At 41.2% G+C, this 22,293-nt stretch overlaps 1 protein-coding gene across 6 annotated transcripts in view; it reads right to left on the bottom strand.

Moving 5' to 3' along the window:
* The window catches only part of SPAG17 (sperm associated antigen 17), a 328,728-nt gene that overhangs the window by 219,347 nt on the left and 87,088 nt on the right, over positions 1-22,293 (bottom strand). For all 6 annotated transcript variants that reach the window (XR_007769040.1, XM_050921082.1, XM_050921091.1 and 3 more), the window contains exons 4-9: positions 20,967-21,098; positions 18,927-19,131; positions 17,202-17,396; positions 14,497-14,678; positions 6,872-7,006; positions 4,628-4,709 (exon numbers count right to left, since the gene is read on the bottom strand). Coding sequence is in view for 5 of the 6 variants with exons in the window: in XM_050921082.1 (XP_050777039.1) it covers positions 4,628-4,709; positions 6,872-7,006; positions 14,497-14,678; positions 17,202-17,396; positions 18,927-19,131; positions 20,967-21,098 (931 nt within the window). In the remaining variant the exon portion in view is untranslated. The remainder of the gene's footprint in view (positions 1-4,627; positions 4,710-6,871; positions 7,007-14,496; positions 14,679-17,201; positions 17,397-18,926; positions 19,132-20,966; positions 21,099-22,293) is intronic.

Raw genomic sequence — 22,293 nt, 5'->3', positions numbered from 1 at the left:
GAACTGCTGCTTAGCCAGTTGGTCCCCAGCCTGTAGCGGTTCATGGGATTCTATGAAGGTCTAGATGAATGTGACGCAGATGTTGATGGGGCACTATGCTCACTCAAAAGCTGATGTATAAGGGAGGTCTCCTGGCCTGGATCCAAGGCCAGATGAAGGAAATGTTCCATCATGAGGAGCTTGAGTCTTATCTCCCGGTTCTTCCTAACTCTACTTTTAAATGCTGAACAGATGTATACTTTTTAGGAATGTATATTCCCCCAAACAGTGAATACACCAGGAAACTAGGATTGCCCACCATTGAGCAGGCTAGAGTGCAGGCAGGTGAGGCAATGTTTGAATCCTGCAGATCCTTGCATACCCCAGAGATGAGGGGATCTCGAGAGTGGGCCACTCTTGAGGGGAAAGAAGTATGAAACAAGCCTATTACACAAAATAAAACATGTAAAAACTGCACTAATTAAATTAAAAAATAGAAGCTAAACTTGAATGATAGAAGCAGGCAGGCAACACACTCTGTCTCAGGCCGAGACAGTGGAAAAGGAACTGAGGGTGGTTCGCTCCCACAGCCCTACATATTCTTGTTATGGAGCATGGATGGGACGAACTGGCACTCCTATCAAAAATCTCCAAGCAAAGGCACATGAAGCACATAGGTACATGAAGTGAAGCACCCACAGGGACACTACTCAAGGAAGTAGTTTGAGTTTTGCTCAACTCAGTGTTCTGCAAGGGGGTGATATACCACCCAGCAACCTTAATTCTCGATCAATATAGTTTTTTGCCATTGAACTTCCTAGTTTTTTTTCAGGAAAATATACGTTGTGGTAGGGGTTGGTAATCAGTTAGGCAGTTATACATATCATGTCCTGCATTTAGTATATTGAGCCAGCCTGCCCCCTCCCATCAGTTGTGCTCCACCAGCCCTGCACGGGCACACTTCTCCAGCCATGCCACTGACTCATTCCTTGCATTCCCCTCTCCAACGTGGACACTCCCCACTAATGTACCTAAGACTCTCCATTGCAAGCAGGGAACGCTTCTCCTTGAAGTCTTCACTCTCTGACATTCAAACATGTCTATAGCCATTACTTCCCATACCTATAACCCAACTCACATGAAGTGCCTGGAGCAAAGGACAACTACGTTACAATGGAACAGTGTTCCTGGTTGTGTTGCACAATGGTTGGAGTGTGGAGTTTGTGGTAGGCCAGCAAGAGAAATTACAGATAGAATTTCTGTTCCAAGATCCTGACAGTTTTATATTTGAGGGAAAGATCCTGTGACCCCATCCAATACATGTACCCCATCTTCAAAAAACACTGAAGAGGTTGTAATGTTTCTATGCCATACAGTGCACATTTTCTAGTCAGCTATGAACCCTCGAACGTCCCAATTAATGTTCTTCCAACACTTATAAACAGCTTTCATGCAGTGTTGTGGCACACTGGCAGAACTGTGGGGTGCAAGAAGGTTGGGGTTCAAGGTGGTTGGGGTGCATTTGCAGAGCTGCGAGTGCAAGGGTGTGTGGTACAGGGTTGTGGTGCACTGGCAGAGCTCTGTGGTGCAAGCAGGCAAGGATGCAGGGTATCTGGGGTGCACAGGGAGATCTGGGGATGTAGGGGGTTGGGGTGCACTGGAAGAACAGTGGGGTGCAGGTAATCTGGGGTGCAGGGTGGCTGGGATGCACTGGCAGAGCTGGGTCTACAGAATGGTTGAGTGCAGGAAGGTTGGGGTGCCTGGCAGAACTGTGGAGTGTATGGGAGTTGGAATGGGCTGGCAGAGCTGGGGGAGCGATATCTCCCTCACCTGAACTCCCAACCTCTCTCCCCTCCCCTACCAGCCATACACATTTTTACCTCTCCCAATAACCCCTCGCTGAAGTCCCAAATGCCTCCCTCCCTATTCCCCCACTTCTGTGCTCTCTAATATGCCCCACCCCCACAGGAAGCAGTCACATGTTTAATTTTTCTCCCAAAGACTTTGATTATATTCCCCTCAAAGTGAAATTGCCTCCCATGACTCACAAATTGTAGCAACCTGCAGCCATGGAATTCAAGACTCCTTCTGTCTGAATTGGGGGCTCATCATTAATTTACCCTTAGTTATGTTAATCGAAGGGCAAGTTCACAGCCATAAAGAGGTCTGTGATTCACCCAGTCATTAGTACCCCTCAGTTTAACAGCACAAGGCAGCCAAAATAAACCATTATTTTGTGAGGAAGGGGGCCGTGTAACTTGGGAATTCCTTGGTCAAATTCCCCTAAATTTGGATCATCAGTCCAACCCACACCCTCCATGAGGCACATCTAATTTCAAAGCAATACAAGTAACCATTCAGATTTTAGAGCACTTATAAGAGTCAAGTTTGTAGCATATAAAATGGCAGGAATGGAAACCCTCTAGACATTTTTTAATTGGCACATGCACAGTGTAAAACTGTACATATTCTTAAATACTGTTGTCAATTTAGGTCCCCCAAAGATTTACTGGATGCCATGTATTACCTGGGGTAAAACTTGACAGATTAAGACCATTTTGGCCTGTAGCTCATCAATGGTATGATCTCTAGCTTTCAGCAAAAACACACACACATAAAACCTTTTTTTTTAAATGGCTATTTTGAGGAGGATTTATACCTCTGGAACACCACACTCAAATCACTCCAAATTTGGGTTACTAACCCTACTCTAGACTCTCCTGAGACCTTTAAACAGATGTGATGCTGCGTCACTATAATGCACAATGGGGCCAAATTAAGGTAGCGCAGACATCCTTAATTCTGACATTTCCCAACTTCTGAGTGCCTGACTTTGTAACCTTAATAATGTTTTTTAACATAGTTTTTTGTGTGTAATACGTATCCATGGTTAAAAAGGGCAGTTCCCCCCATTGCATCCAGAAGATAATTTAAAGATACTTTTTATTTTAATACAATAAAATAATAATAATAATACCTAACTCTTATATAGTGCTTTTCATCAGTAGATCTCAAAGTTCTTAATGAGGTAACAACCATATATGCTGGACTAGATCAATTCCAATGCCAACTCTGAGGTATTTAAAACAAATAAACAAACATCAAGGCCAAAGGATTGGTAATATATTAAATTCAGTTAAGGCACTTAACCATCCCTACCCATCCTTAATGGACTGACAGAGAATATTATATCACATCTTATAGCTGAACTGGAATAGTTACCAAAGCGGCATGTTATTCAAGGCTGCATGATCAATTGTGTGTATGCATTATAATACCATCACATACTATTTTTTCTACTAGGAGTTGTAATTGCAGGGAAAATCCTGCTGAAGGGTCCTGGGCTACAGCATGCTCACTGAAGATGGAGTCTTAGGATTTGTGTTCACTGCAACAATTAATTAGAACGAGAACTAGGGGTTCTCACAATTAATTTTTGGTGGCCTCAGAATGTGGCCACCAACTCTTGCTGGTGGCCATGTTGTCAAACCAGTCTTTCTCCTTGCCTCCCCTGTCCCTTTAGTGAGAGGGTGTGCCAGGGAAGGTAGGTCAGGAATTCACTGGCTGTCTGCAGAGTCCCAGGTTCCCCGTGCTTTGACTGGGCAGGAATAAGGGAGCTGCCCAGGGAGCTCTGAGTGACTGAACATTGCAGCTACCTTTGCTGACAAGAGCCACCTTCAGCACCGCACACATCGGTGCCATGTGTCTTTAGAGGCGCTGCCCGGAGTCCCGCTGAAGGCTGCGTGGTGCCAGGCACTGATCCCTGCTGGCGGTGCCAGCACAAACACGAATATGGCACATCTTGCTGCCTTGGGTAACAGCTATTCAAGAGCAACAGCTGGGTGCTGCAGGGACGAGCCACTGCTTCTCCCACACTGAATCTCTGCCCATGCTTTGGAGGCTGTCATGGCCACAAAAAAATCCATTGGTGGCCTCATGTGGCCACGGTGCCACATTTGAGAAATGCTGCATCTGCACTTGAGCTAGCCTAGCTTGATGGAGAGCGACCACACTTCAAACAACACTGGAGTTACACAGAGTGATTTGAATGGTAACACAAGAGTTGGATTAGCAGCACAGAGTGATTAGACTAGCTGTTGGTGAGCTGTTGTAACTCAAGCTGTTGCACCCTCACTGCATTATTAGATCAAACATCAGCATCACTCCATCTTAGTTCAAACCATTCCCTTGGGCATGTCTACACTGCACAGTAAACCTCTCCTCTATGGGACCCATGCCGGCAGGCCCATTGTTTCCAAGCTCATGCTCGTGTGTCCACAATGCACTGCTACAGGAGTCTCATACCCATGCCAACATGTCCACACTGCATTACGCAGACACAAGTCAGACATGGTTGGTTCTGGTGGTATATCCCAGGGTTCTTAGTGCCCTTGCTTGGTAGCATGGCAGGAATATTCAAACCAATAAAGCCATTCTCTGAAGAATTCAATTGCTACCGCTGCAATTGCAGTATATTGCAACTTAAACAATTTATTTGCCCCAGGAATTACTTGTATAACATCAATTTCAGTCTTTTAGTTTGTTGCACAATTAACTTCAAGACTGTGTAAACAGAAGCATAGATGACAAGAGAGAAAATTGCTCAAGGAATTAGATATTCATTCTAGTTTTAATCCTTCACACATACCCTGTGGTAGAATTGCTGGTACTAGAATTTCTTCTGTTTGTACTTTCTTCTTTGAAGGGATACTGGGAGAAGCTGGATGTGCCTAAAGGAACAAAAATGTGGATCAAACAAACACAGACAAGTGTAGCCAGGTTAGGCTTGCTACTTGTGAACACTGAGGCCCAGATCCATAAAGAGATTAATCTCGGAGTTGCAACACTTAACTTTTAGGCAGACAGAGAATCACTGGAAGAACACTGGGATCCACAAAGCCTAAATCAGTTGCCTGGGCTCCCTATACAATGAATTGGGAGAGACAGGCACCTTAGAATGAGATCCACAAAAGCCAGCATGTTAGGCAGGGAGCTGCCTAGGCTTGCAAGTGAGAGATGATAATGACAGGGGTGTCCTAAACTCTGTCCCTCTCATGAAGCTAGGTGCCTAAATCCAAGCCAGAGAGAGACAGTGAGAAGGACTCTATAGCCCAGTGGTTAGCGCACCCACCTGGGAAATGGGAGACCCAGAATCCAGTCCCCCATCTCCAATGATTTTTTAATTACTTACCTAAAGTGGAACAACTTCAACAGAAAAGATTGAGGGAACCACCCCCACAAGTCCACCCTCATGGGTGTTTGGCCATTTTCCTCTCCTGAGACAGAATTTTTTTTTCATATTGTAATGTTTGTAAATTAAAAAATAATAAAAATCTTAATGAAAAAAGAAAGACCCCAGCCTCGTTCTGCGAAATGGTTGAATCATCTTTGCTGACATTTTCCAAAAAATTCAGTCTGAGGCAGACCCCTAAACATGGGAATTTCAACCCAATGGTAGTTTGGCAAAGTCAAAAGCAACTAAAAACCAGGATCTTATAATGGAGCGTTGGAAAATGTTAACTAAAGACATTGCTATGTGACCCACCTATAATTAGCAGACACTTTCTAAATTCATTTTCAGGTGCACATTGCTTTCTTGGTAAAAACCAGTATCATGGGGCTTAAATTTCTTCTGGTTTTGGTGCCTTTTTTTTTGCAGCCCAGAGGTGAATTTTTTTTTTCCATTATGGACAAAGATATTTGGCAATTCTGACTTCTCCAAGTTGGGAAAAGAGAGGAGTGGGAATGGAGATAAGAAAGTTTCATGCTTTAAAATATTATTATCAAATTTTCCATAAAACTCAAAATCACCATTTTAAAATATTAATTTTGGCACCTCTTCAGGTTTGCCTGTGTTTTAAAAAAATTAGTTGAAAAATAAACAAATTAGAAATGATTTAAATTAGGTTCCCTTTTCCTAACTGAGGGAGTTAGAACATCAAATGGATGAAGGACTGTCCAAAGACACGTGGACACAAACTACACTGTAGTTGGCTAACATATCTGACCATTGAGAAAATGCCACTTCCTTTATCTCAATGATGTTTATGCATTGATATATATCAAAGCAGACATGTAAAATAAGTTTTATTACTAAGTGTTTAATTTTTCACTTTAGATATCAAAGACTTTCAAGTATGCAATAAAAGCTTAGGCTAAAATTTTCAAAGATTCTTGGTTCCTCAATTCTTGAAAGGCTAACATTCAAAAGTAGTGGACATTTTTGAATAGTTATATCTTACTTTGAAAATGAACTGATCTGGCAAGTTACTCCATGCAAGATGACTTCTGGGCATGCAGAATCCCTGTGATGGGGTGCACTCACTCCACACTGGATGGGGAAGGTTAATTGCTCGCTGTAGGCTGAGCAAGCCACGCCCCTCCTGGACATGCTCCAGGTGCAGCACTAGTATAAAAGGGAGCAGCCCAGCTCATCCTGGGCTGACAGCTGAGGAGGAATAACACTCCTTGCTGGCTTCAGCCCAGGAGCAGCTGGACCCTCTTACTGTGGAAGATGGAGGCGCTGAGACATGCGGATGCTGGAGAGGGATCAGCATTGCAAGGAACCTCATGCACTGAGAGGTCCGGGGAGCCTGACGATGTTTTGACAGCAACTCCAGGAGACATGGTAGGAGGTGGCCTGATTCTCAAGCTGGTGGTGGGTTTTTGTTTTGTTTTGGGTTTGTTTGTTTTCAATTTTGAGGATTTAACACTTAAGATAAAAGGCCAGATTCTCATTTATACAAGGTCACATGAGTAGTAAATGGCTTGGGTTTGATTTTTTTGAGTGGAGTAGTTAGAACAGGCAGTTTCACTTAAATTAGTACCTAATTACTGCGCATAACCATGACCTATTGCAAAGCGTCCCTTCATAATTTGCAGAAGGCTATACCTGTCTGTTCTTTGTTATTACAGGGACATTAATAAAGTTGGTGTTTTCCAAGTAGTGCTGATGTTGTCTTTTCCAGTCCAGACAGTCATACATCAAACAAGCAATGCTTTCAAATAGCACAGTTCCAAATGCAAGCTATGAGAAAAGAGAAACAGATATGATGGATCAAGTTTATACACAAAAGAGCACAGTGGAACTCAACCACCAACTAGCAACTCTCTAAGCAACAAACCTACCATCCTTTTAAAATGTTTCCCTTTATTAATTCAAAATGCTAATTTGTAATGTCAGTCTAAGAAAACAGGGCTTCTTGTTGGGGGTGATGAGGGTGAAGAATTTTTTCAAGATCTCCCTTATCTTTCCTTTTTATTCTCCCAACTATCACATCATAGTCCAGCGGTAGGCAACCTATGGCACATGTGCCGAAGACAGCACGCAAGCTGATTTTCAGTGGCACTCACACTGCCCGGATCCTGGCTACCGGTCCGGAGGGCTCTGCATTTTAATTTAATTTTAAATGAAGCTTCTTAAACATTTTGCAACTTTATTAACTTTACATACAACAATAGTTTAGTTATATATTATAGACTTCTAAAAATATTAAAATGTATTACCGGCACGCAAAACCTGAAATCAGAGTGAATAAATGAAGACTCAACACAGCACTTCTGAAAGGTTGCTGACCCCTTTCATAGTCTGTAACATATTGAATGGTCTATATGTGTAACACTGCCTATAGTGGCTGGAGTTCTACAGAAGATTAAAATGGTACTATTAATGTCAGTTAAAGCCAATTCTTCTTTAGATATATGGCATGTGTCTATAGGCTAAATGCACAAAAGTAAGAAGGGAATGCCTAATTCCTAGTCCTAGTTAGATTCCCAGGCTTTCCATATAACGCAGGGGAGAATCAGATACCCGAGGAAGGATCCTCAGAAGTGAGCAAGCTAAATGGGGACCTAAGGCAGATAGGAGTGAAATGTAGAGGAATAGTGCAGGACTTATACCTAGAACCTCAAAGGTATTTAGGCACTTAACTACCATCTAGGCACCTGACAGGGTGAATTGGGGTGCCCATCTCTGTTCAGGATTCTCAGTTGTGAATCATCTCCTGGAGTTAGGTGCCTAAGCCAGCTCAGCCATTTAGGCAGCCCATGCCACAGCAGATGAAAAACCAGAAAAAATCCTCCCAATAGCCAGGGTACTCACCTCGGATGTGAGAGACCAGGATTCAAGACTCTTCTCTGCCTCTTTTTGGAGCCAGGACTTGAACAGCTCCAACAGGTCTCCCACATCCCATGTGAGGGCCCTCACCACTGGGCTATATGCTATTCTTTGTAGATCCCTTTTTCAATCTTTCCTGTCTGAGCTGTTCCATTTTTGTTCTGTTTATACAGTGCTTAGCATTAGGTATTCTAGGCATTGCAGTATTAGAAATAATAAATATTCATTAGAACAGGCATTTGAAACTGGGTTGCCTACATCTCAGGTGAGTGCCCTAACCACTGGGCTATTGGGTATTCTGGATTCACATTCACATATGTACCCATCCACTGTGTGCCATGCTCCATCCTATAGGTGTATTCTGAGGATGTCCATGGGATTGAACCTCAGGTGAGATAGTGGGAATGCCTATTTTGACAATCCTGCTTCAGTGCTCTGAGAAGTTCATTAGCTGTGGGGAAGTGTCAAGACTTAGGTGGCTTTACACCTGCCTACTGGCAGAAATTGAGTCACTTAGGCAGCAGCTGAGTTGTGAGAATGTCAGTGAAGCCTAAAGATGAATCAAGGCATCTAAGGTGGAATTTAGGTGCCTAAGTACCTTTTGTAGATTTAAGCTGATGTTCTTTTTTTCATAACAGAAGGTACCGTATTCTCTCCATCATATCAAATTTGCAGGTTTTAATTGGTGCAGCTGTAATTGCATGCAGCTGTATATTGCTACAAGTGACCACACTCCCTCCATTCAAGGAAGGCAGGACAAGCCTCCTTACAGAATTCAGTGTCATTCCACAGTACTCCTACTGTTTGCTGTCCTGGGTTGGGGGGTGGGAAGACCTCAAGACCTGAACTCTGATTCCACAGGTGGGAGCAGTATGATGCCACTAGACCACATAAAGGCCAAAAGTACATTTGAATGAAGCTGTAAGTTGGAGGGTGGAAGCTTCTGATGTGTTTTGCTGTGGATTTTACAAAATACTGAATAATGTAGTGGAAAGAGTCAAACAACTGAGACAGGGTTTGCCATCACCATGAGACTGACATCACATGGGGCCAGACATCCAATTCCAACCTGAGGCCAACTCAAGCTTCACTTGGTATTACCTGGCTTGGCCATATTCTTCTGTGTATGCTAGGCATCACAAAAATGATACAACAGATTTTTTTCTTGGGCAAAACAAAAATAGTCTCTTTTGGATGAAATTTTAATAGTTTTGTCTGTCAAGACAGTGTGTGTAAAGTCAAGTGACTTTAACGCTTTGAGATTCATCGGTCTTTCCTGTACTGTGTTTCCCTGTTCTGAATGGTATTAATGTATGAGTGTATGCTATATGAATATAGTGTGAAAGGTAGATCTTTCTTTCCCTCCCAGAAAACTAGGATTAGGACAAATAGGCAAATGGGTGTATGTAAAAAGCTAATCTGAGTGGCTGCTGGGCTGCTGATGACTGGAACAGTCAGATTAGCTAAACCCTGCTGGCGTCATGGGTGCAACAGGTTAGCAAATAGGAACCAGAAACACAGGAGACAGGACCAAAAAAATGAAAGTTGAGGAGAAAAGGGGCTAGTCAGAGAAGCTCTGGCTCAGAGCTGGCAAGTTAGTCTAATGTTATCTTTGGCTGAGAGCCTTATAAAGTTATTTCTGGTAACCTCTGATGTGTTTTGTTGATTTTGGTTCTTTTCCCCATACTGGGGAGAATGAATACATTCAGTTTTCTTTGCTCTGACTAGTTTGGTGCATCCATTTTGTGTATAAGCTGAGTCAGTCACTTGGGTCAAAAATTAAAAAAAAAATTATAGTATTTATTATAATGATTTTACAAGGCTGTTTTAGGTTCCCAAACTTGAGACATGTTGAAGGAACCTGATTTTATGTAAGTGCTAAGCACACACTTTCTGAAACTCAGGGTTCTTTAAAGTGTCTCAAGTTAGACACCCCAAATCACCAATCACTTTTGATATGATTTGTTTTTATGACAGGATACTTCAAGATTAGTAAGGCAAGTCATTTTTGAATAACAGGAATTTAGGAAAGTTAGTGTTTTTTATTTTTTAAAAAGTCTGAACTTCTTTTCTTTTTTCCAACCCAAAACATGTCAAAAATGGTTGATCTAGAAACCTCCTATGTTTGTTTCTATTATTCATCAGTGGTTACTAGGACACTGGAACATTTTAATTCAGGCTTGTTGGAATGTTTTGAACATGCAAGCATTATAAACAAAATGAGAAATTCTACAGACATTATAAGCAACATGAACTACCAATGTTTAACAAGGCCAACAGCTAGGATAAGATGAGTGTTTCTATTATCAATTCCCCACCATGTCTCCTCCCAGCACACACATACTTTGTCAAAAACCTCACACCGTTTTCTGTCTAAAACTTGCCACCTGTACTTTTTGGGCATAGGAGGGTGTTTTGGGAAAGTCTGATATTTGTGGCAAGGCATATTTTCAAAATATGCAAACCTGAATAAAGGTAATTTACTTGTATTATACGTCAATCTCTCTTCTTTCAGATAGCATGTCTGGCAGGCCTTCATTTGAGTCCTCCCCATGCATGTCCTGGAGACAGTTCAGAGTGTATTTAACCTCAGCAAAGACTTTCCAGAAGGAATCCACCAAAATAGACTTACTGCATCCGTTCACCGTATACTATGATATGGTCCTATGTTCTTTGGTATCCCTTCTATATGTATTTCTTTAAAGCCCTACAACTCCCGCCCCCCCCCCACTTCTTTAGAGTCTATATTGGTCTCTGAGAAATTAAGAAACGTAAATTGAGACTTTCAATCTACTCAAAGAACTATAGTACACGTAACTTTTCTCTCCCTTTTCAGTACTGACAGTAAAGATACTTACTGTTGGAATATTCATAAGCAACAGACCCATAAAAGAGATGAGAATGAGAGGATTTTAATAGAATGACTGAAGAACTGCTCTCCCAAAATGAACATTGAATCTGAAGGTCAGGTGAAGAAAGTAATGCCATGTGGGCTGAACTTCAAGTAGCAGTTCTACATGTTTCCACAAATGAGGCATTTTCAAGGTATGCCTTAGAAGCCACTGCGGAATTAGCCAAATGCAATCTGATCCCTTCAGTTTTGAGGGACTTGCTAGTTCACTGATTGTTTATATGCAGAATTTAATCCACTAATATAAGTATTGGGAGGAAATAGTCTGTCCTCTAACTCTATTACTATAAACCACAAATAAACTGGAAGAAATTATGGAATGTGTTATGGTAGTTGTGATGGTGTACCCCATAATGTTTTATGGGAATATGACTATTCATCCTATTTGTACACATATATCATTTCTGTACTTGAAGTATAGAATATTGGCAGTACACTTGCTTGATTTCTAAGTAAGCTTTGTAAGGCATTTGGTCAGCTTCTTTAGAAAGGAATTTGCAAAGTTAAGTGCCCAATCAGAAAGCACTTAACGAACAATGGAGGAACAATGGATCTTGGAATGCTCCAATCCACATAAGAAGTCTACTTGAGGTTGTTCAAGGTAGCATGTGAACCCCATGGCTGCTGCCTGTAGTTCTGAGTCATGCATGGACATGTGACTTGCCCATGTGACTGCAAAATTCCATCTTGGAGCTGAACTTTGCATAGGGGAGGGGGTCTCTACCCAAGAGACAAAGTCTATTTAAATGCCAGGAGACCCCTCCATTTGGTTTTTTTCAGCTGGCTAAAGAGAGAGCCTCTCCACCCTCAAGGATACCTGAAAGTAACTTGAACAAAGGACTACAGGGGGTGTGAGTGATTGATGGACCCAGACTAGAAGGAGACTAGTCTGTAAAAGGAAGCTTACTGGGTGAGATTTTATTCGTATTCAGTTTCTTAGACATAGACTTGCATGTTCTATTTTATTTTACTTGGTAATTCACTTTGTTCTGTCTGTTACTACTTGGAACTACTTAAATCTTACTTTTTGTATTTAATAAAATCTCTTTTTACTTATTATTTAACCCAGATTATGTATTAATATCTGTGGTGTGTGTGTGTGTGGGGGAAACAGCTGTGCATATCTCTCTCAGTGTTAAAGAGGGCGAACAATTCATGAGTTTACCTTGTATAAGCGTTATACAGATGTATTTGGGTTTAGACCCCATTGGGAGTTGGGCATCTGAGTGTTAAAGACAAGAACACTTCTGTAACTGCTTTCAGTTAAGTCTGCAGCTTTGGGGCAAGTAATTCAGACCCTGGGTCTTTGTTGAAGCAGACAGGCATGCCTGGCTCAGCAAGCTCAGGGTGCTGGGGTCCCGAACTGGCAGGGAAAGCAGGGGCAGAAGGAGTCTTGGCACATCAGTTGGCAGTCCCCAAGGGGATTTCTGTGATCCAACCCGTCACTGTAGTTTAGGATTTTTCCCCTCATCTAATGTGAATAGGGAGACACTGGATCCCTTGCCATGGTAAAGATCTGGAGTAGAAACACCTAGAGCCTGCTTGGGCTTTCTCTGCTACTTCCTGGTCACACTGATCCTTGCTAGACGGAGTGGGGTACAAAACTACTTTTTAGTAGAGGGATGTCCTTCCTTTTTTTGCACTGCAGCTATGCTGAATTCTGCTGTATTTGAAGCAGTACTGTGGGGAAGGAGATCCTCCATGTGGTACCAGATTGAGTGACCTTGTTGAACAGAGCCAATGATGCTCTGAGAGGAAATGGAAGAGAAGAAAAAAAGCTCACATGGGAGGATGAGCTGAGGATACGGGCAGAAAGGAAATCTTAGAAAAGAAGAACAGAAAAATTAGATGAATGGACTTTAAGGTGGATAGAAAGTTGGCTAGATTGTCGGGCTCAGCGGGTAGTGATCAATGGCTTGATGTCGATCCTGGGGCCAGTTTTGTTCAACATCTTTATTAATGATCTGGATGATGAGATTAATTGCACCCCCAGCAAGTTCGCAGATAACACTAAACTTGAGGGAGAGGTAGATATGCTGGAGGCTAAGGATAGGATCCAGAGTAACTCAGACAAACTGAAGGATTGGGTGAAAAGAAATCTGAGGTTCAACAAGGACAAGTTCAGAGTTCTGCACTTAGGAAGAAAGAATCCTATGCACTGCTACAGGCTGGGGACTGACTGGCTAAGCAGCAGTTCTGCAGAAAAGGACCTGAGGATTACAGTGGACGAGAAGCTGGATATGAGTCCAGTGTGGATATGAGCAGTGTGCCCTTATTGTCAAGAAGGCCAATGGCATATTGGGCTGTATTAGTAGGAGCATTGCCAGCAGATGAGGGAAGTGATTATTCCCTTCTATTTGGCACTGGTGAAGCCACACCTAGAGTATTGCGTCCAGTTTTGGTACCCCACTACAGAAAGGGTGTGGACAAATTGGAGAGAGTCCAGAGGAGGGCAACAAAAATAATTAGCGGGGGGGGTCACATGACTTACAAGTTGAGGCTCAGGGACCTGGGGTTATTTAGTCTGCAGAAGAGAAGAGTGAGGTGGCATTTGATAGCAGCCTTCAGTTACCTGAAGGGGAGTTCCAAAGGGGATGGAGCTAGGCTGTTCTCAGTGGTGGCAAATGACAGAACAAGAAGCAATGGTCTCAAGTTGCAGTGGGGGAGGTCTAGGTTGGATATTTAGTTGGGGATTGGTCCTGATTTGAGCAGGGAGTTGGACTAGATGACCTCCTGAGGTCCTTTGCAAACCTGATATTCTATGATTCTCTGAAAAAGAGAATTCAATCTGCAGAAGAATAAAGACAAAAAATGTGGGGGAAGAGTTCTGAGCTGGGGCACCTCTGCGGATTAAAGAAGTGCTGGTTGGCTTCTACTGGGTGATTGGTCTTTAAGAAAGAGGGTTGGTGGCCATAATTGTGTACTGCATTTGAAGCATACTTTGGGGCTGACCCCCCCCAGAGGCAATGCGGGATGTGCATTAGAACATCATATCTCAACAATGGCTTGCACAGAAATTCCACATTTGTTTTATTATTCCTTTATTTTCATTTGCCCTCAATGAGATCTAGGACACAGATCTATTGTTAAAGAGCTGGCAATATAATTTTGGAGTTATTCAATACTGATGTTTGAACCTCTAATGAGGAGTGTGTGGAAGCTATGAATTTGTTTACTATTAGACTTCAAAGAGATTACAAACTCTGCAACCATGGCTCACGGTTTAGAAACTCACTATCTAAAACACTGGTTCAAAGAACATAGAAGCCCTATAGATACACTCAGCAAGTTTATAAGGTGTAGAAAATGAATGGCTTTCATTCAAGGAGATAACAATCTCCACAGGCATAGTTTGTATGTTCAGTAAACCAATCAGTCCAGTTCCAAGTTTTACAGATACACACAGCTCAAATTCCCACCGTACTTAAATTGGTGTTAAATGCTATAAAAACTAAGTGGGCAGCTCATTGTGAAAGAGGAAACTACTGACCATCATGTCACTATTAGTCCAGTCTGGGGGAAATGTATTTTCCTTTACTATGTGATGAAGTCTGGCAACATCAAAGAGAGTTGATCCATGTTTCCCACTGTTCAGAATTGGCTCCAAGTATTTCCAGAATGTTTCCAAATCTTTGATGGCTTTAGCTTTCTTCCTTTTTTCAGCTTCTACAACTATAAATGCATCGTAATTAGATAAATTATAGCATATTTGTATCCCAATATCTCCCTTTTACATGGGAATAGTGAACCACATATTTCTGCAATATTGAGAAGGAAACATGAATTGCAGGTTGGTCTACTCTACCCAAAGTGTTCTTCAAAATATTCCCATTCTTAAACAAATTCCCAGAAAAATATCTGAGGTCAAGCCCAACTTAAGATTGTAAATACAAAACAAAAATGTAAGGAGGTAAAAACTCCATAGGACATTGCACTTGAAGAAACAACAAATAAATGCCTGAAATCCAAAATCTAAGGTTATACTTATCAAAATGCCTTGGGCCTAAACTAGTAACTGTTCTTTAAATGTGAGGTAGATAAGTGTTGTTATCCACATTTTATAGATGTTGAAACTAAGACAAAGAGAGATTAAAGTACATTTCATCAGTGAAATGTGATTGTAGAAACGTCAGTGCAGGTTTCCATGTTTATTGTATTGTAAAGATCAAATTTCAAATGTACCTGGATAATGAGGAAAAAATGATTTATCTAAATGCCAGCCCTGCAAACTCTCTCTGGGATCATGGCCTGATTGTTGGAGTTGCTGAGAATCTGCAGCTGCAAATGCTTTGGAGTTCTGGATGCTCAGCACCTCTAAAAATCAGGCCTGGGGCTAAATTTATCCCTGTATGACAAAGTTCCTCCTCTACTTTGGTGGGTCCTGCATTTATTGGCAGATTTGCTCACCTCAGTGATCTTCCCCACAGTCTGGATCAACTCCTTCTGTGTTTGATCAGGAGTTGGGAGGTTTGGGGGGAACCTGGGCCCGCCCTCTACTCCGGGTTCCAGCCCAGGGCCCTGTGGATTGCAGCTGTCTATAGTGCCTCTTGTAACAGCTGCATGACAGTTACAACTCCCTGGGCTACTTCCCCATGGCCTCCTCCAAACACCTTCTTTATCCTCACCACAGGACCTTCCTCCTGGTGTCTGATAACACTTGTACTCCGTAGTCCTCCAGCAGCACACCCTCTCACTCTCAGCTCCTTGTGCCTCTTGCTCCCAGCTCCTCACATGCACTTCCTCTCCTCTAGCTCCTCCCTCCCTGACTGGAGTGAGCTCCTTTTTAAACCCAGGTGCCCTGATTAGCCTGCCTTGATTGGCTGCAGGTGTTCTAATCAGCCTGTCTGCCTTAATTGGTTCTAGCAGGTTCCTGATTACTCCAGTGCAGCCCCTGCTCTAGTCACTCAGGGAACAGAAAACTACTCAGCCAGTGACTAGTATATATTTGCCCTCTACCAGACTCCTGTAGCACACTGTCCTGGGTCTGTCACACCTGGTATAACTCTAGTGATCCAGAGGCATCTAAAGTTGATAACCCCAAAAATACGGTAGTGGACTGTTCTGAAACGTTTGGCCTATTACCTTTTCCAAGGCCATACAAGGATTCTGTGGCAGCCATGAAGAGAACCCTGGACTATTCTTCCTCAACTAAGGCACCTCCATCTACTGATGTTGCTCAAGGGTTGTTATCAAAGCAATGTGAATTGGAAAATTATGTCTGAGTATCAGGTACAGATGTTTATATGTTGAATATGATACAATGCAGTGGGAGTATGTCAAACCAACCCGATAGCTTTCTTTGACAGGGTAACAAGCCTTGTGGACGGGGGGAAGTGGTAGATGTGGTATATCTTGACTTTAGTAAAGCTTTTGATACTGTCTCGCGTGACCTTCTCATAAACAAATTAGGGAAATGCAACCTACATGGAGCTACTATAAGGTGGGTGCAAAACTGGTTGGAAAACTGTTCCTAGAGAGTAGTTATCAGTGGTTCACAGTCATGCGTACACAAATACACTGACAATTTATGGCACTTTAATGCTGCAGAATGAATCCAGTTACAGGATTTATTCTTTGATTTCACCAATTGATTCTTTGACTTCATCAGTCTTAAAGAGCTTGAGAGGCATCTTCAGTTCCTGCAACTGATAAATGTTTTAAGAGGCTTGACAGACAATTTATTCAAAAGCTGGAGTCCTTTCATTGAAATTTTTGACCTATAAGTTTCATTTATACTAATACTATATCAATTTTTCCAAAGTGACAGGTGGGCTAGATGCCACTAATTAATTATTCTTCAATGTAAGATCTAGAAAACTGGGAAAAGAAGGGAGTGAGGAAGACTATTAAGAGGAGAAAAATATTGTTGAATCTCTTCTTCTGTAAATATTGGACAAGAAAATTTATCATCTCTAATAGTTGTGATATCATAGTACATCTCATGGGGATTACAAGGCAAAGCAAGTACCGGCACTAGTGACAAGCGTCAAAGAAGCTAACTGGCTGACTCCTAAGTGGTAGCATACAAATATTCAGCTCATTTCCTCCTGTAGGCCTAGATATTTAAAACATTTTAAAAAGAGATCACAGGCACTCAGATAACACAATGCTAAGCATGGATAAGAATTTAAATAAAATTTTAAAAATAGAATATTTAGGATTTTATAAAGGATTTTTGTCCTAGCACTAGCTTACCTTCAGGCGTAAGTAATGATTCTTCTTGCAGTTTAGCTGCTCCCAAGTATGTCTGCAATGGCTCGTAATTTTCAGAAGAAATCTTAATTACATTTGAGATACTGACCCCAAGCTCAGAAAGTACAGGCAGTAACTGAGGGTTGTGGAAACCCCAAATTATGAAGTAATATTGGGCACCATCATCTGGTTCATCATCTGTTCAAAATATCGAAATCACCAGTCACATTACAAAAGGAGAGCAGATTAGAATAGATCATTTCAGCTGCTATATTAAAGTATATTGTAGCTCAATTGCATAGCAACAGCTATATTTAAGGTTGCACAAATATTTCTATTGTAACCCTTTTTGTTCTGATGCACACAATTTTCTGAACTTTCATCTTTTAGACTGAAATTTTCCAACTGGTTTCTGTAGCAACCTGCATGGAACTTGTAGGGAGGAGCACAGCTTGCAGAAGGGAAGAATTTGGAGGAGGCACCAGGAAGCCAGTATGTTTGCACATGGCAAGAGTGCTACCTACAGATGCAGCATCTTTGTAAATAGCTCTCTTAATAGAGAGCCAGTTTAGTTTCAAAAACATGGAGTGCTATCATGTTCTTACTGAGCATATGGTACATGAAAGTTATTATCCAACAGTGAATTTTTTAGGTAAGTATGTACAAAAACAGTTGAGCTGGTTTTGAGAGTGAAGGAAATGGAAAAGGAACATTTTCCACAACATAAAAAGTCTTTGACTTTGATTTAGCACCTAAGTGCATAAGGGTAAGAAGCTGAAATGTGGCAGGATGAGTCCTGTGGGAGGACAGGCACTTTTCAGTGTTTTGGTGAAAAATGGATTTTTGATTTGCCCAAGTTCTTTTGGTTTGTCAGTTATAGTTTGAACATGTGCAGGAGTGTGTTTTTACACAGTTAAAATGCTTTTTAATAATCTCCAAGTGTTCTAAATGAAAGAAGGCAGCAGTGCTCATGCATGCATAGCAGAGTTTACTGCTCAGGGGAAAATGAAGTGAATATATGTACTGAATGAGGCAGAGCTTTCTAGACACCATCTTGATCCACTAGTAAACTGGAAAACAGTACAGCAGAATCTCAGTTACGAACACTTGGGGAATGGAGGTTGTTTGCAACTCTGAACAAAACATTATGATTGTTCTTTCAAAAGTTTGCAACTGAATATTGACTTAATACAGCTTTGAAACTTTACTGTGCAGAAGAAAAATGCTGCTTTCCCTTTATTTTTTTAGTAGCTTACTTTTAACACAGTACTATACTGTATTTGCTTTTTTTTTCTGGTCTCTGGTGCTGCCTGATTTCGCACTTCTGATTCCAAATGAGGTGTGTGGTTGACTGGTCAGTTCATAACTCTGGTGTTCGTAATTCTGAGGTTCTACTGTATGTTGTACGAAACAAAGTGCAATGTACAGTGAGCCTTACCTCATAAAAGGCTCAATTCTGCACATGTCCACTATGGTTTAGAAATACAATTTTTCTCAGAACTGGTTAGCACATTATTAACTTGTACAGCTTTTGATATTTTATAACACAAGGAGAGGATCGCCTCATGGATATGGAGGTAAATGTAACTATTTTCCTTCTTGACTTTTAATGAGTTTTAATCTTTCTAAAGGGAATACATCAGAGTCTTGAATCAGCAGGTAGGTTTCAAGACTTTTAAATGCTCTTTGGGTGAGTTGATCAGCAGTGTATTTGCATGCCTTACATACCCAAATATTTGTCATCTTCCTCCTCTTCTCCCCGTCGCTTTAGTGTGGTGTCCTTTTTAATAGTAGTTGCTGTTGGTACTGCTTCAGCTTTCTTTCCCTTCCCTCCTTTTCCTGCAGATTTGGCACTGGGTGGTTTTTCCTTCTTGCCAGGAGGTTTAGCTTTCCCTTTGTCTTTTTCTTTCTCCTTCTCTCGCTCTTCTGCTGCCTGGTAAAATTAACAAACTAATCTCACCTATTAGTCTAAGCATATACAGAACAAATGGTTGACTGTAGTAAAACTTTACTGTTTGAATATATTTATTTGAATATTTTTCCCTCTGACCCTTCAGGATTTTGTTTTGGTGCAGCTGTCTTGAGCTCCACCCTTTCTCCCTTCTCATACTCTTCAGTTTATTATATTCCTATTAAATAGCAGTGCCAAGACCTCATGCTAAAAGAATAGGGTATATATGAGAAAATAACGATGATTTTTAAAAATGAGTGAAATTGGTGCTGGTGAAAGGTGGATTGATACAGCACTGGAAACTAATGCCCTCTGATGCTTTAAGCTTCAGAGCAGGTACAGCACTTGCAGCAGCAGTGCAAACTTCCCTGTGGACCAGGAGGGAACTGTGGCTGATCAAAAAGTTCAGACTCTAAGGCTGGTTCAGTCCTTAGCGTCTCTATTGAAACTGCCAACCATGGAATCAATTGGTGCCAACTCTGTCGGTCTTTTCTTTGTTGTGAACATCTATCCACTATGAACTGGGACTGAGAGCACTACATTCATTTCACACAGGACACTAATGAATCATTAGATAATTCCTGGACAAAAACGATATTAAAATAGAGCTAAGGTGGACAGTATATATATAAAAAATTGCAGGGATGGTGTCACCTGTAGTGCCATAATTATATACTTAAAACTAAGGCAATTTAGTGTTTGTGGCCCCAGATTAGATTAAATAGATATTTTAAAAGGTACATTCGATTTTTCTTTTCTTTTTTTGCCCTCTCATGGTGTCATGTTGAAGGGGCGTACAAGCAGCAAGAAAAGCTCTCGGCGCTCTGTGTAATTGGTATCATTTACCATACTCAGTTGTTTTGCTGGATGCTGCAGAAGAAGCAGCCTTTCTGGCTGTAGCTGTTGTCTTTTAGTTCAAATTAGAAACCAGAGATTCTTCTTCTTTTGCTCTCTTCCTTCTCAGTCCGATGCTAAGCATGCCATATGCTCCTTTTAAACCATTCAGACATGTCTCCGAGACTCTTAACGCTATCTAGAGGATTGGTGGATTCCAACCAGTTTTCTTCATCTCATTTCAAATTTATTCCAGTTCAGACTTTTGTAAACCCCATCTTTTTGTGCTACAGCTTTGGGTTCCTAACCCAATGAACACATAGAGTCAGATTATACAATTGTCAGTTCTAGAATGTTCACAAAACACTGCCTTACTTATTGTATCTGCGTCATTTCCTAGAATTAAGTCCCGAACACAGTAGACACTGAACTTGTCTGGTTTTGAGCAAAGAGCTCTAGATGTTTTTCAGCACCTTCAGAGTCCTTTGCTACTATTTTTTTCCAGTTTAATATTTCCTTACGTTCTATAGTCTCATTTGCTTATTTAACCTTTTACACACACTGCAGCACCTAGCTGTTCTGCATTTGTATCCCATTTGTTTCTTCTGATGTCTTCCCCTATAATTCCAATCTTCTTTATAATTACTAAAAGCAGTTATTTCCATCTCATTCCAATAAAAAGGACTTTTGTATTAACTTTGCTCCCTTTCTGTTTTTCTTTCTCCTGTCCCACCTTCTGCATCTCAGTACTCAGGAATGAATATTTAAGGCGTTAACTATTTTAAAGACTTAATAAAAAAATATTCTATTTGGTTTGTTTTTAGCTTCTTCTCAGTTATAAATGCATTTATTGAATAATATTTTCTAATAGTAGCAGGGACAGAAGTTGAATTTACTTGGGCAACACTTGACTGTGTGATCTGGAGGGAATGGAATTGCCTTCATAAAGTTGGGAACATCCTCCCTACAGCACACAAGAGTACCTTCTTTTCAGCGGCTCTTCTCTGCAGGTCCTTCTGTTTGATGCAAAGCAGCTGAAATTTCAATAGTTTTCCAACCAGTGTTACAGGAAGCTGCTCTCCACTATCCAGAATGGCTTTGGCTGCCTCTATCACCTGCAGAGAGGTGAAGAAAGAGTTATTATTAATACAGTTTCAATATAAAAGTTGGCATACACTGTGTGCTGACAAGGTGGACTGATATTTCACATTTAAAGTATGTGGCCCACAATAAGATGGCCATCCTAAGTCATACTTTCAAAAACTGACCCAACAGCAGTAACAGCCTATCTCCACTCCTTGGCTCTCAGGTCCTTCTTGCTAATCAGCTGGCGTGCTGCTCACTGTCACACTACACACAAGCTGAGATGGGGGCAACATTCTACTTTTCATTTTAGGAGTATACAGATATCCAGTTAATGTTGTAAAAACATCCACTATTAGGTTTTAAATAGTGGAGCGATATTAACAGCAACTTAGAGAGTTATAAATTAAATAGAATTGAATAGATACCAAACCAACTGGGATAGCCTGGGCTACTGTTTATAAAATGGCTAGTGTCTGAGTTACTAACCCTGACTGAAAGATACAAACTGCTTGTTGGCAATTTGAGCTGGGCTATACTGGTGCAAAGACACCCTCTCTTTGTTTAATGTTGATTTGGCTGGTACTATGTAGCCTAATTTATGTGAAATAAGGCTATTGAGTTTTCCTCAGGTGATGACAGCAGCAGGAACATACAGCTGCATTGTCCAGATGTGTGACACTGACAGGCTGTTTTATGGCTATGTTTTTTACAGCCTGCTGCCACTAAATTTCATACAACTCACTAACATCTGGGCTGTTTTCCTTGGAGCCTCATAACCACTTTATGTAGTGCAAAAAAAAAAAAAAAAAAAGGACAAAACGCCATAAAAAGTTGTTACATGTTTCTTTTCACTTCTGTTTTCTTTCTAATAAAGTTCACCTATGTAGGACGCACTGCTGAAGAGGAATCCAGCCATAATATTTTCCTACTTTTGTTTCTAAGCAGGCATCAGATTTATGTATAACCTTGGGCTGAATTAGGTGTTACTCAAATGTTCTGACATGTTTCTTTTTCCCACCCTTGCAGCAATTACACTTGGGTACACATGGTGTCTATTTTACTTGCTCAGATTCAGACAATGAAGGTGCATGCTGCATCTTGCTGAATTGTGTCTTGTCTGACAGACAATACCATTGGCCTTGGGCTTTCATGGTTTCTTGTTCAGTTTCTGAGGAGTTTCTTCCGCCAAGTGAAAGAGAGGAGAAAGAAAATTCTGCCTCTTAC

The sequence above is a fragment of the Gopherus flavomarginatus genome, chromosome 1, assembly GCF_025201925.1.
Source record: "Gopherus flavomarginatus isolate rGopFla2 chromosome 1, rGopFla2.mat.asm, whole genome shotgun sequence".
Lineage (NCBI taxonomy): Eukaryota > Metazoa > Chordata > Testudines > Testudinidae > Gopherus > Gopherus flavomarginatus.
The sequence above is the reverse complement of the archived record's forward strand: the minus strand, read 5'-3'. Positions and strand labels throughout refer to the sequence as shown.